Genomic DNA, 15,367 nt, shown 5'->3' with positions numbered 1-15,367 from the left:
GTCCAGTCCAAACCCAAAGGCCTGAGAACAAGGGGAGCCAGTGGTATAAGTCCTGGTCCAAGTCCAAAGGCCCAAGAACTTGGACCACCGATATCCAAGAGCAGAAGATGGCTGTCCCAGTTCCAGCAGAGAGAGTGATTTTGCTCTCCCTGCATCTTCTTCTTCTAGTCAGACCCTCAAAAGACTGGATGATGCCCACCCACTTCGATGAGGGGAGATCTTCTTTACTCAGTCTACCGGTTCAAATGCTAATCTCTCCTGGAAAACCCTGACTGACACAGCCAGAAATACTGAAAACCCTTAGCCCAGTGGAGTTGACACAGAAAATTAACCATCACACCTGGGATCATTTCACCTTATATTGGTGTGGGAAAGGTCAACTGAAGGCAAAGGAACTTTTGAGATGTTCATCCACCATTCCTTCCTTCCTTCCTTCCTTCCTTCCTTCCTTCCTTCCTTCCTTCCTTCCTCCCTCCCTCCCTCCCTCCCTCCCTTCCTTCCTCTCTTCCTTCCTCCCTTCCTTCCTCTCTTCCTTCCCTCCTTCCTTCTTTCCTGCCTTCCTTCCTTCCTTCATTCACTGGACATGCAATTGTCCCTACTCTGTGCTAAGCCCTGTCAAAGGTCTGCAGACATAAAAATAGTGAGATATGCTCAGTGCAGAGGAAGAAAGACCAAGGGTATAAAACTAACTTCAACACCACCTTCTCACTTTACCAGTGGGAAAGAGGCTATGAGGTGCTGTGCCATTTGTCTTGTCCTGTGACCAATGTATACAGACATACGCACCACCAGTCCCAGCCACATGTCCCAAGGAATCCTATTAAAGATACTCTTTTAGAAAGAAAAGGAGCCATAAATTTCCTCCCTTCATTTCTTATCTCTGAGTCACTCTTTAGCTGAAGACAAAAAATACCCCCTGGGCAAGAGTGGCCAAACTTTAAAAATTGCCTTTGATATAGAGCACTGTTGGAGAATTCAAAAATTTGAAACACATTTTATCAACGAGTTCCCCATTCTCCATATGGTTATTTACCGTCTCAGAGTTCTCCAGTGAAGTGAGTGTATTCTAACCAGATGGAAGTACCTTTCCTCCAGTGGGTTAGCTTTGCCCAACAGATAACAGGCACATAACAGTTTTTCTCAACAAGTGCTTTCTGAGTGAACAAATGAAAAGGAAGGAAGGAAAGAAGAAAAGAAAGGAGGAGAGAAGGAAGGACTTCACTCATCCTGCTCCCCTGACCCCAGTCTGGAAGTTTTTCAAGCCCCTTGAAAGGAAGAACCATCCATTTCTTGGCACTTCAGCTTTATGCTTTTGTCTCTGCATTTTCTATACAGATGACAGCTAAGCCAAGGTGCGTCTGAACATACATTGGGATCTATAATGGTGAATTGGTTCATATCCCCTCTGGCCACACAATCTCCTCATATGTGTGATGGGGAGACCCCTTCTGGCCAGAGCATTCTGTGGAAGCTCTAACTAAAGAGAATGCTATCATGGTTTTGGGGGGGGAAAGGCCCCTCCCAAGGAGCTGGTTCCTGGGTGAAGTGGATCCTTTGGATTTTTCTGCTGGGAAGGGGAAGCAGCTGGTCCTTTTAGCTTAGCTATGTTGGAAACCTCAGCTGTGTGTGCCTGGGAAGCCCCTGGAAGAGACCCACGAGACAGCCTCATGGAGGACCCACGGGGGGCAGAGCACATCTGACAAGAGTTTGGCAAATGCTCCTGAAGCCCAGGGTAAAATCAGAGAGAGCTCATTAGCTCCGACCTTTTGAAGATGGCTGGAATCAGGGAATGGCACGGGCTTGCCCCCCCACCCCGCTCCCCTCTGCTGACATTTGGTGCCATTAGGGAGCAAGTGGTGGTTCCAATGTCCTGAGAGCAATTACCAAAGCTAAGCTGAACACGGTGCTGTGTTTTCAATTATTGTCTTTCTCTCTCTCTCCTCTCTCTTTCTCTCTCTCTATGCCAGGCCTAGAGGTAACACAGTCTCCCACAGAAGTCCAATCCTGGCTTCTCCTCTACAATCCTTTTGCAATCGCTCCCTTTCTTTTTTACATTTTCCATAATAGCAAGGCTCATTTTGAAAACCCTCTTTGCTCTGGACCGAAGGGTTAACCCCTCATCCCCTGTGCATGTCCCATCCCGCGGCTTCTGCTATCCTACACGACAGCCAAGGCCTCGGAAGTTGCGGTCCTCTCTGGAAAAGCTTACTTTAGAAAACTGACAGTCCTCATCAGACACTCCTGCAATGGTCCCCTGGGATGAGCCTAGTTTCCACCAAGGAATATTATCCCTCTGCTTTCCTAAATCTGACATGCAGCCAACTTTGCCACCACTGAGTGAAGCACACAGCCTTGTACCTTGTCCCAAAGGCCCCCAAAGGTTTGTGCCCTGGAAAATGCCCAGGGAGTGAGCTCGCCTTTGCTGGGACGGCTATTGTGGGTTAGGAGAGGACATGGGGGAGAAAGGGAATTGGGTTTGCAGTCTAAGAATCCATGCAGACGGTAGCAATGCTTGGTGAAAAAAGAAGGCAACAGGCCTTTATACCAGAGCCAGGAACTGAAGGGGAAAAGAACTGGGGCCTTGGATGGGGGTGCCTGGCACCTCTCCGAGGCTTGGGATGGGATAAAAGACAGTTTCAAAAAGCCCCTTGGCCCTTGAATGTCACTGTTTTCTGTAACTTATGCCAGTGGCATCAGAGAGAAGAACAACTGTGACAGCAGGATTTTTTTAAGCAAAAAAGTAGTTTTATTCATTTGTCTAAGTGAATAGATAGTGTGGCTTCAGGCATGGCTGAATCTAGGTGTTCATATGGCATTATCTAGGCTCGTCCTTCTCACTCTTTCTCTCTGTCCTCCTTCCTTTCTTTCTTTTTCTTCCCCTGTGGGTTCTGTACCTTCTGTGTTGGCTTCGCTCTCGGGCAGCCCTGTCCATGTGGTGGCATCAGCAACTCTGGATTTATATCCCCTCTGTATAGCACCAGCAAAAGTCCAGAAGGATTTTAAACTTTGATTGTCTTTCAATATTTCAAATACCTAATGGACCAGTGCTGGCTGTGACCAACACACACACACACACACACACACACACACACACACACACACTTCCTTCTCCATGAGCCTCAGGTGAACGATGGGGAACCCTCATGAAGCTGAACAAAATGCAAAGAAGTTTGGATATATTAATCCCTACGGTGGTGCTGGTGTTGAGAGCTACAAGTTCTGGGATGTTGAATTGGCAGGATGCAAAGGAACGCCGGTGCTGGGGAATGGTGGCAGGAAGGAGAACATTTACAATTTGGATTTGAAAGATGACATCTGGAAGTAAAGACTAGTGGTGAGAAGAACGAAAACAATTTAAAAAAGAACTACTCTAAAAGCTTGAATTCTCTGTGTTCTTCAGCCAATAGATCTGAGCATTGATATTCAGGTTAATGAATCCTCTAGAAATGAAGCAGGTTTCGAGCAAGCAGACCATGCCCTCTGGACTTGGGTTCATGACTTTGGTAAAATGCAGAACTGATTTTTAAAAAAAAGAGTTTCAGTGGTTTTCAGGGAAGGAAGCAGACTCTGTGGGCTGTGGCTCAAAGAGGAGGTGAGCCTGCGAGTAGAAAGTACAGTGTAAAACGTTTGTTCAAGAAGATAGGAAGGACAAAAGAATGATCCATTGTCAACATTGTGCCTGTTGATAACAGCATTGGGTTGTACACTTAAACATCTGTTAAGATGGTAGATCTCATGTTAAGTGTTCTTATCATAATAAAGAAAAAGGAAGAAAAAGATATGAAAGGGATAAAAGAGAGGCAGGTAACAAGAGGAAGGTAGGGATTCAACACATAGTTTTTTAAGACAGACAATTTGAGTATGTTTACACGCTGATGATAAAACCCAGAACAGAGGGAGAGAATGAGGTGACAGAAAGATGCTAATAAATGGTGGTGTGGAGCCGTGGTAAAGATGCAGGCTCCAGAGTCAGACTGCCTGTTTGAACTCCTGCTTTCACTGCGTTCTAGCTGTGTGATCTTGGAGAAGTGGCCTAACCTCTCTGTGCCTCAGTTATCTTTTTTTGTAAAATGAGGATATTGATGGAACCTACAGTGGATTTTGTGAAAACGAAATGGTAAAGCAATTAGAACAGTACATCAGAAGCACTAAATACATGTTAGCAATTGTCATTTTTATTGTTGTTAAGTCTAAAGAAGCTGAGTGGGATCCCGAGAACGGAGGGGTGGGTTGACCTCAATAGGAGGGCAAACGTTTCACTACGAAGGGTATGGACAGGTATGGATGGATGGCAAATGGATTTGTACATTCCATGGTGGAAATTTGGGAGGGATTGCTATCTGAAAACTTCTGTGTTTCTATGAAGCAGAAGGTGAACATTACCTGTTTATGATGAGGAGAGAGGTAAATCTAGTTTTGAAGACAGTGAAGTCTTGAAATAGTCATTATTGAGAATGGATGATCAACGTAACCATGGAAACACAGTACAGTTGTTGGCCAGAATGTTTCATGGCACCAATCTGCGCAGGAGTGGGAGTGTCCCCTGCAGGGCTCAGAAACCTGCAAGCAGCCATGGAACTTAGTGGAGGATTGGATTCATCTGTGCTTGGGATTTTGCTATTACAGTAAGTCCCCTACAAACAAATGAGTTCCGTTCCGAGAACGTGGTCATAAGTCCAATTTGTTCTTTAAGTCCAACAAAGTTAGCTTAGGTACCCAACTAACACAATCGGCTCTGTAGTACTGTACTGTAATAGGTTTATCATACTTTTCCCACAAATAATACATAAAAAACAAACAAAAACAAAATAACACAGTTTTAATCTTGCAGTACAGCACCTTGAAAAGTACAGTAGTACCAGCTACATCACCACGGCTTTTACGCTTGCTTCCAGACATCCTGGCCTTGAGATAAAAATACTGTACCATATACAGCACTGGACAGTAAAGTACACAAGAGCACAACGACTTGTAGAGGATGCACGCATGTGACAGTGCACGCCAGACACGTGAACTCACTTATGTGATTGGACAGGCGAACACATGTTCGCATCTTTGAAAGTTCGCAACTTGAAGGTTTGTATGTATGTAGCGGGCTTACTGTGTTCGAGATGGTAGGACACAGAGTACAGGACTTTGGGATATTGGCCAGTGGGTGCCTGATGAAATGGACAAACATTGAGTTAATTTATACTAAAGCATCAAGAAGAGTGCCTGATGTATAGAGTAGGTTCTCAAATAGTTATCCATTCATTCATTTTAATTCATTGCGATTGGCTGCTATAGATGATTGGTGGATAAATTGATAAAATTCAAAGGCTAATACAGAAAACAATAAAATGGTGCAACTGGGTATTGAAAAACACTGTCTCCTTTTCAAAAGAAGTTCTCTTTGGGGGGATTATATAATGTGAAGGGGCTCCTACTTCATGAAATGCTGGAAGGCCTCTGCTTTTTCTTATTCAATACTAGTTGTGAACAAACAGCATCCCACAATTTGTTATTCTGCCAACAGGCTTGTTTTGTGGCTTGGGCCTGAGTCAGAACTTCTTTGGATGCAGCCTCAGGGCCCCTTTCACCACCTGCCTCACGGAGACTGAATCCGTGGCAGGCCCCTCAAGGGGAAGCGGAGCTGAGCTGGGCTGGGCTGAAAGCAATGCCGTTGACCTGATGGGTGAAGCCACTCTTTGATCCATCAGCCTGTGAGAGTTTGATCCCATGGCAATAGGTGACAGAGCCAGAGACCCTCGGCCTGGCTGCGACACCGGCCAGGTGTGACCTTGGTCCCAGGGAAGGACACACAGGTTTGCCAGACACCTGTTGTGTGCTAAGCCCTTTGGCACGAACTGTCCCTGATTCACCTTGTTTTACACTCAAAACAACACTGACGGGTCAGCGTTTGGTGAGACGCCCCACCTTCCTAGTTTGTAGGCTCTTCATCTGAGAATTGAACGCATAGACATATCAGTGGTCTTCAGCCTGGGCTCTGTGAATTCTCAGGTTTCTGTGGAGAAGATACAGACGTCACCAGGGGTAGCAAAAAGGGACTGGCAGGTGCAGCTTAGTCTTCCTCTTTGCCCTGACCTGCTCTGGAGTCTGGAGTTCCCTGTACACTTTTTTTTTCGCAGTACGCGGACCTCTCACCGCTGTGGCCTCTCCCGTTGCGGAGCACAGGCTCCGGACGCGCAGTCTCAGCGGCCACCGCTCACGGGCCCGGCCGCTCTGCGGCACGTGGGATCTTCCCGGACCGGGGCACGAACCCGCGTCCCCTGCATCGGCAGGCGGACTCTCAACCACTGCGCCACCAGGAAAGCCCCCTGTACACTTTTGACTGAAGAACAGCTTTTACATTTAAAAATCTCACAGAGCACAGGTCTCTGTGATCTCTAAAATTCTTCCTGGGATCTGATCACTGCCTCTCCTGCAAATGCTCTTTGTGGCTTTACATTTGAGCCTCCTTCTCTGTGCCTTGGCGTCCCTGCGTGCAGAAGGAGGGTTTGGGTGAGAGAAGCTCTGGCCTCTGTGATCCTGGGAGTGGAGGGCATGGTAAACGCTTGGGCTCACTAAACCCCGTGTGGCCGGCACCCTGGAAGGGCCAGTGATACTGAAGGATGATCTCTCCATCTGTCCTGTCTCACGGGCACTGCACCCCGCACCCGCGGCTCAGTTCCAGGACTCAGGTCTCTCTCCACTTGTCCCCATAAAGTCACATTGCCTCTTCCCATTTTCTCTTTCCTCCAGGGACCCATGAAGTGATGGCTAAACCCAGTCTGGTCACCACCCGTCCACTGAGGGCCAGAGATCTGGAAAGGAAGAAGGGCAGCTTTACTTCCTCCCTCAGGATGGAGCCTCACAGCCATTCTGGAAAGAGCAGAAAATCCACAAAATTCTGGTCCATCTCCCGGTCCCTGATCCTGTGTAATGCCAAGACCACTGACGATGGCTCAAGCCCCGATGAGAGATATCCTGATCCTTTTGAGATTTCCCTGGGCCAGGGCAAGGAGGGACTTTTCCTTTCATCTGTGCAGCTGGCAGACACGTCAGAGGCCGGGCCCGGCAGCGTTCCTGATCTCACGCTGTCCTCCAAGGCTGCTCAACTGCAGGCAGCTGGGAGTGATGGAGGCCAGAACTGTAGGAGGATGTTCTTCATGAAGGTACGCCCAGGATTTGTGGGGCTGGAGGAGCCTGCGGTTGCCTTCCGGTGCTGTGGATGAAAGTCTTCGCTTCTTTTTATTCCAAAGTCAGGAGGGCACAGAGTTCTCATTCTGAACAAGAGCAGGGAAGAAGTTGAGGCAGGGCCCACTAGAATGATGACAAGGAGCACGGCAGTGAATCAGGCTCAGCTGACCTTCCGGCTTGAGACAGTCTTTGAGATACTGTGTCGGCCCCCAGGTAAACTGAGCCTGGGTCCCTGCTGGAAAATGCCAGGTGTAATACACCGGAAAGGGCTCATCTCCAGACAGACAGTATCCAGCACACCACAGGCAGCTCAAATCAAATCCAGTCGAGAACCTGATAGAAGCTGACTTATAGGGCCCGGACTGAGAAGGAGCCAGAAGGTCGAGCAGGGCAAGGAGTACAGCCTGAGTGAGTTTGCACTTGAATGCTGACCGAGAACGTTCCCCAGGTGCCCCTTGCCAGTTCCAACACGGGTGTGAGTGAGGGCTGGCAGGCAGAGCCGTCAGGGAAGGGGGAGAGGGAAAACTAAGTAGGGTTTGGAGACTTGCCCAAACTCAGAATGTTTTCTCTTCTGTTAGACCGTATGTCAGTTTTTGTTATTATAGCAAGGTGGAAATTGCAGGGTACTGTGAGATAGAGGCTGATTAAAGAATTTCACTCTCGAATTAGTCTCTATAAGTCCTGTGCCCTCAGCCTTCCATCAAAGGCAGGCTTTCTCAAGGGTCCAAACAGCCCTGAACCTTGGAGCCAGTGCGGCTCACTCCTTACTGCCAAGACCCACTGGGCACAGTCACGTGACTGTCAACAGCAAATAGGGAAGGTGTTCCGGTACCTTTGGAGGAGATGCAGTGCTTTTGCATCCTTCCTTGAGGAAGAAAATCATTGCTTAACCCATGAATAGTAAACACCATCATGTAACATTATATAACAGGTTAGCAGGTCAGGCCCAATAATCTCCAGACACAAGCAGCTACCTCAAGGGACCCACCCAGCCTAAGCTGCTCCATCACCCACAAGGTGGCTTCTGTTGATGTGACCTGAACTCACCCGATAGGGTAGAAGGAGGGAACAGCAGCTCAGTGGGTTTGGGGGAGGCTGGCCAGGCTCCTGGTTTGCCACCAATGATGGGCAGTGTACAATCCACCAAATGAGAGTCAAGTTTATTAATGACGGTACCAATTTATCCAGGTTCGAGGTCACCTAAATGAAATTTACAAATCATTTGGAGATTCCAGCGGACTCCAGAACGAACTTTTCACTTGCTTCTATTTAACTGAACAAGCGTTTCCTGAGCCCCTGTTACATGCCAGGCATGGTAGGGATCCAGCCCCTGCCTTCAAGGAACTTGTCCCAAGTGGAGGAAAAAAAATACACTCCAACGGGGTTGTAGGAGGCTCAAAAGGAGGCGGCACATCTCTAGGGGTGGGTATCAGTACATTTAGCCAATGTTTACAGAGTACCAACCCGTGTCAGGCAGTGTTCTAGGGAGTAAGCCAGACTCAGTCCCTGCCCTCGGGCAGCTTGTATTCTTGTGGGAGGGTACAGATGTTAACAACTTAGTATATGCTATAATATTAAAGAGTGAAGGGCTCTGAAGAAATACTAAGCAGGATAAAGGGATAGAGAGTGATGAGGAGGGGTCGCCACCCCTTTTGAAAAGGTGATCACGAAGACTTCTCTGAAGAAGTGACATTGGAGCCATGACCTGAACGAATGAAGCAGAGAAGGGAGTCAGATGAACATCGGGGGCAAGAGTGTTTCAGGCGGAGGGAACAGCATGTGCGAAGACAGGAAGAGAAGAGTGTGCTTGTGGAATGCTGGAGGAGAGGAGGGTGCACGGGCTGTTCAGGGAAGGGGAGAGCAGGGGAGGATGGAGTCGGGGCGGCAGCCAGGCACCCTACGTGGAGTTTTACTCTCAGAAGGATGGGGAAGCCTTGGAAGATGGAGCAGGGGAGCGACCCGATCCTTTGAAGGAACATTCTGGCTGCTGAGCAGAGAATGGAGCTTAGGGAGGCCAGTTAGCAGAGCTACGAGGCCAGAAGTGATGCGGCTGGACTGAAAGCGTCGTGGGAAAGGCACTGAGGATGCTCAGGATAGGCCTTTATTTTCAAGGCAAAGCCAACGGGATTTGTTGATGGAAGGATGGAGGGGGGCGAGAGGCAGCAAGTTTAACTGCAAGTTCTGACCTGCCCTGCCCCAGGGAAAGGAGGTGGCCTGTTCTAATAGGGGAACTACTCAGGGCTGCAATAATGATCAGGAAAAGGTGAGATGTTGCCAGAAGGACGCAGGATTTGACAAAGCAGAGGTGGGGGGAAGAGAATCCTAGGTGTTAGGAACCGTGTGAGCGAAGATGTGGAGGGGAGGAGGCACCGAGTGCTTTTGCGTGGGCCACCGTGCACAGGAGAGCGTGTCTGGAGCTGCGTTTTGGGCGCCCGTCCAGTGACGGGAGGCTGGAGACCCGGGGAAGCTAGATGAACAGGCATAGCACGGGAAACTGGCAAGGGGTCGAGGATAAGCTCCACCTTTTCGTCTCTCTGTGATTCACATGTGCACCATAATTTGGTTTAAAAAATGTTTTCACAGCTCTATCTCATTGTCTCCTTCCCGGGAGGAAGGAAGTCACAGCAGCGTTTGTATTTCCGGGGGCCAGGGTGGGCAGTACGGCACAGGGTCTGGCGGTGTCATTAGTCATTAGTCTGACTGCTTGGGCTCAAGTCCAGCTTTCCCAGTTGTGTGATCCTGGACAATTCACTTTAACTTTTTATTTTATATTGGAGTATAGTTGATTAACAGTATTGTGATATTGATAGTTTCAGCTGTACAGCAAAGTGATTCAGTTATACGGATGCATGTGTCTATTCTTTTTCAAGTTCTTTTCCCATTTAAGTTGTTATGTAATATTGAGCAGAGTTCCCTGTGCGCTATACAGTAGGTCCTTGTTGGTCACTTTACCTTTTTTTTTTTTTTTTTTTTTTTTGCGGTACACGGGCCTCTCACTGTTGTGGCCTCTCCCGTTGCAGAGCACAGGCTCCGGACGCGCAGGCTCAGCGGCCATGGCTCACGGGCCCAGCCGCTCCGCGGCATGTGGGATCTTCCCGGACCGGGGCACGAACCCGCGTCCCCTGCATCGGCAGGCGGACTCTCAACCACTGCGCCACCAGGGAAGCCCCACTTTACGTTTTTGAGTGCCCATTTTCTCATCTATGAAATGGAGAATGTTAATAATGACATATGAGTTTTCTTAGGATAAAGTTATAAGTATTTACATAAGAAAATCCCAATGCAGTGCACATAATAATTGCTTAATAAATACTATTATTTCTGTTTTAGGATGGGGATACGGACTGGCACTAATTAAGTAATTAATGAATTCAATAGCATATATTAAATGTGCCAGGTTGTGGGCAAGACTTGTAGCTTTGCGATGCTCATAGGCTAATGAGGAAGGCAGGAATGTAACAGGCGATTCCTGTTTCGGGGCGTGGCTACAGATCTGTAAGGGAAATCGTGGGGTTGCTGAGGAGGAATGTGCAGTTCTATCTGGGGAAGGGCATCCCGGAGAGGGTGAAAGCAGGATCTCCAAGTAGACAAGTCCAGATCATAGCAGTGCGAACAGGCAGAGGGACAGGAAGGAGTCCCAGAGGCTGGAAAGTGGTTTGTTTGCTGAGGTGGGGGGAAGAGTGGTGTGCATTTGAGTCAAATTCGAGGCAGGGATGAACTGGGAAGGCAGAGAGGGGTATTGGCCAGCTCAGAACCCAAGATTGTTTTTTTTCTTTTTAAGGAGCACAGGTGATCTTTAACTATCCATTAATGAGTTCTAAGCAAGTAAGTGTTTCGGTTGTCTGAGCAGGTCCTGTATCAAAAGTGCCAGGGCAGAAAGATCAAAGGTGACAGCTTGTCCCAATATCCTTTTCTGGAGGAGCCTCTGTGTACTCAGTAACATCCCCCTCCGTCTCCCTTCTCGCAGGGACACTCTAGCCCCCACCCGGCTCCTGCCCTGCACCCAGGCATGACTCAGTTGGCCCAGATGGACTCCTCAGCTTCCAGCAATGCCATGGTTACACTGATTTCAAAACAACATCTGGAAAGAGGCCCTGTGACATCAGCCTTTTCTCTAGAAACGCCTAATATGAAAATTTAAAAAGAAATGAAACAGTTATTTGTAATGAGGTGGATAGACCTGGAGTCTGTCATACAGAGTGAAGTAAGTCAGAAGGAGAAAAACAAATACCGTATGCTAACACATATATATGGAATCTAAGAAAAAAAAAATGTCATGAAGAGATTAGTGGTAGGACGGGAATAAAACACAGACCTACTAGAGCATGGACTTGAGGATTTGGGGGGGGGGAAGGGTAAGCTGGGACGAAGTGAGAGAGTGGCACGGACATATATACACTACCAAACGTAAAATAGATAGCTAGTGGGAAGCAGCCGCATAGCACAGGGAGATCACCTCTGTGCTTTGTGACCACCTAGAGGGGTGGGATAGGGAGGGTGGGAGGGAGGGTGATGCAAGAGGGAAGAGATATGGGAACATATGTATATGTATAACTGATTCACTTTGTTGTAAAGGAGAAACTAAGACACCATTGTAAAACAGTTATACTCAAATAAAGATGTTAAAAAAAAAGAGGAAGTTAGATAACTGAAAAAAAAAAAAAAAAGCCTTATTGGATGTGTTGTGTTTAGCACAATTAGGACTAAGTAAATCATCACCCAGGGACGTGTCAAAGCTGGGCAGGGATGTGCAGAATCTGGAATAAGCATCTGGATCTGTGTTGTGCATTAAGGGACTGGCAGGGTCCTTTTTCAGGAGGAGCTTCCAGACCCCTGGGGAAGAATGTTCAAAGCCAGATTCCCCAACCTAATAAACAAAAACGCAATGTATCAGACCTAGACTTTTCAAAGGAGGGAATGCACAGACTCCTTGGCTACTCCAGACCCACTGTCTTTTTCCAAATGGCAAGAGTATTTTAAAATGCCCTGTAAGTAGGACGTTGAGGCAAAGGGAAAGGGAGCCCACTCTGGTGGGACTGAAGCTTACCTAAACCACCCTCTTTCCTCTCTCTTCTCCTTTTTCCTTCATTCCTTTCTTTCTGTTTCTCAAACATTGGCAAAGCACCTGCTACGAGCTCTCCTCTGCGGATAGAGAAACACATTTGATACTATTCCTTCCCTCAGATTGCTTGCAGGGGTGAACGTAATTAATCCTGTTCCTTGTGCCCTCCCCTAAGCTATGGCTTTGCTGGTTCAGTTTTCTTATGGAAAGGATCCCAAGTAGGGGATGAGTAGTTGGGGAATTACATCCTCGAAGGAGCCTTCAAGGTTACCTTTCATTTTCTCAGAGCGTTCTACAGTCATAGGATTGATGTCCTTCATTATGGAACCTCCCTAGAGGAGAATGGGCCCAGGTCAATCACTGTGACACCTAAGCAATCTCAAAACAAGAGAATGGCTTAGGTCAAGCTGACCTAAGGGACCTGCTTGTCCCTCCAGGAGGCTCCGCATGTGTGGACAAATGCTGTAGGTAGTGCTTCCTTGGAGGGAGCCAGAGCGGTAGGGTGTGCGGGTAGGATTGGGGCAAAAAATGCAGAGGGGGACAGTGGAGGGAGGGGAGAGAGAGGAAGTGGTGGAAATGGGAGGGAGATACCACTTCTGCATCCCACAAGTCGAGCTTGACTCCAGATTTACTAGGGGTCCTTTTAAAGAAATTTTTGTCTATTGCAAGGTCATAAAGATATTCCCCCGTGATGCTTCTAGAGGCTTTGTTGTTTTATCTTTCATATTTAGATCTTTAATTCATATGAAGCCGAGTTTTGTATACCTTGTGTACACATTAAAAAGTTTTTTCCCTACATGGATATCCAATTGATCCAGCACTATTTTTTGAAAAGCCCCTCCTTTCCCCACAACAATGTCATTTTTTTTTTTTTTTTTTTTTTTTTTTTTGCTGTACGCGGGCCTCTCACTGTTGCGGCCTCTCGCGTTGCGGAACACAGGCTCCGGACGCGCAGGCGCAGCGGCCATGGCTCACCGGCCCAGCCGCTCCGCGGCATGTGGGATCTTCCCAGACCGGGGCACGAACCACTGTGCCCTGCATCGGCAGGCGGACTCTCAACCACTGCGGCACCAGGGAAGCCCACTAGAATTCTTTAACTTTCATATTTCCAGATTCTAAAAGTGCTTTTTTACTTATTTTTTTTGCGGTACGTGGGCCTCTCACTGTTGCAGCCTCTCACTGTTGCGGCCTCTCGCGTTGCGGAACACAGGCTCCGGACGCGCAGGCGCAGCGGCCATGGCTCACCGGCCCAGCCGCTCCGCGGCATGTGGGATCTTCCCGGACCGGGGCATGAACCCGTGTGCCCTGCATCGGCAGGCGGACTCTCAACCACTGCGCCACCAGGGAAGCCCCCAATGTCATCTTTTTTATAAGTCAAGAACTATATCTATTTATCTATTTCTGGCCTCTCCATTCTAAGTATTTTTTCCTTTTCTTTTCACTGATATCACACAATTTTAATGATGATAGTTTTAGAACAAGTGTTTTGATATCTGGTAATACAAGTCCTCTAGCTTTGTTCTCCAAACTAGAGTTGATAATTCTGGTGGGCTTTTTACCCTAATCCTCCTATAGATTTATTTGAAAAGAACTGACATCTTTACAATATTGAATTTTCCAATCTGCTGACATGATGTATTTCTTCAAAGTTTGGCTGCAGTTTTTTTGGTTTTCAGCATACACAATTTCTTTTGGCCATTTTTGAATAACCATAGCTCTTTCTTCCTTCTAATTTTTATACATTTTCCCCCTTTATTTCACTGGGCTAGGGCCTACAGTATAATGTAAAATAGAAATGGTGATAGCAGTCATCCTTATCTCATTCCTGAGCTTAAGGTAGAAGTTTCATTGTTTTGCAAATAAATATGTTTGCTGTAGGGTTTTTTTTTGTTTTGTTTTTGGGGGTTTTTTTTGGTAGATACTCTTTATTGGGTTGAGGAAGTTTCCTTCTATTTGCAGCTGGAAAAAAAGTTTTATTTTTCCCCTCATGAATTGTTGAGTTTTATCAAATGCCTTTTTTTCTGCATTAATCATATGGATTTTTCTATTTTATTCTTGTTAATGTGGTGAATTACATTGATTCACCTTTTTGAATGTTAAGACAATGTTGCATTCCTGGAATAAACTCAATTTAGTTCTGGTATATTATCCTTTTAATATAACTGTGGATTTGATATGTTAATGTTTTGTTTGTGATTTTTGCCATTTGTGTTGTGATAGAGATTAACCTAAAATCTTCTTTTCTTGTAATGTCCTTGTCTGATTTTCATATTATGAGTATGTTGGCCTCATGAAATGAGTTAGGAAATATTTTGTCTTTTCCATCCTCTGGAATAGTTTGACTAATATTGGTGCTATACTTTTTTATTTTTAAATTTAATTTTATTTATTATTTATTATTTATTTATTTATTTTCAGCTGGGTTGGGTCTTAGTGGCGACACATGGGGTCTTTCCTTGCGGCACACAGGCTTCTCTCTAGCTGTGGCGCGCAGGCTCCAGAGCGCGTGGGGTGTGTAGTTTGCGGCACGTGGGCTCTCTAGTTGAGGCCAACTAAGCTAAGCGTGGGCTTGGTTGCCCTGTGGCATGTGAGATCTTAGTTCCTGACCAGGGATCGAAACCGTGTCCCCTGCATTGTAAGGCAAATTCTTTACCACTGGACCACCAGGGAAGTCCTGGTGCTATACTTTTTTAAATGCTTGGATGATTCACCCATGAGCCATCTGGGCCTGGAGATTTCTTTGTGGAAAGGCTTTAAACTACCATTGAATCTATTTAATAGATACAGGAATGTTCTGAATTTTAATTTCTTCCTGTATCAGTTTTGATAAGATGAATTTTTGTTCTAGGATTTTTTAATCTGAATTTCTGAATTTATTAGCATAAAGTTGTTCATAAACTATTAGTACATTTTAATTGAAATTTTTATTGAGATAATTGTGGATTTACATGATGTTGTAGAGAATAATACAGAGAGATGCTGTGTAGCCTCTCGCAGTTTCCCCCATAGGTAATATTTGTAAACTGTAGTACAATATCACAGTCAGCATTTTGACATTGATAAACCTATTCATCTCATCCAGATTTCCCCAGTTTTATTTATACTTGTGTGTGTGTGTGTGGACAT

The 15,367-nt window shown here is 46.5% G+C and overlaps 1 protein-coding gene across 3 annotated transcripts in view; it reads left to right on the top strand.

Moving 5' to 3' along the window:
- IL16 (interleukin 16) overlaps positions 1-15,367 on the top strand; it is a 112,982-nt gene that overhangs the window by 27,455 nt on the left and 70,160 nt on the right. For all 3 annotated transcript variants that reach the window (XM_067030036.1, XM_067030035.1, XM_059059140.2), the window contains exon 2: positions 6,742-7,154. In XM_067030036.1, the coding sequence (XP_066886137.1) occupies positions 6,742-7,154 (413 nt within the window). The remainder of the gene's footprint in view (positions 1-6,741; positions 7,155-15,367) is intronic.

This window comes from Kogia breviceps, chromosome 3 (assembly GCF_026419965.1).
Source record: "Kogia breviceps isolate mKogBre1 chromosome 3, mKogBre1 haplotype 1, whole genome shotgun sequence".
NCBI lineage: Eukaryota > Metazoa > Chordata > Mammalia > Artiodactyla > Physeteridae > Kogia > Kogia breviceps.
Note: the sequence above shows the minus strand (reverse complement) of the source record. Positions and strands in the feature narration are given on the sequence as shown.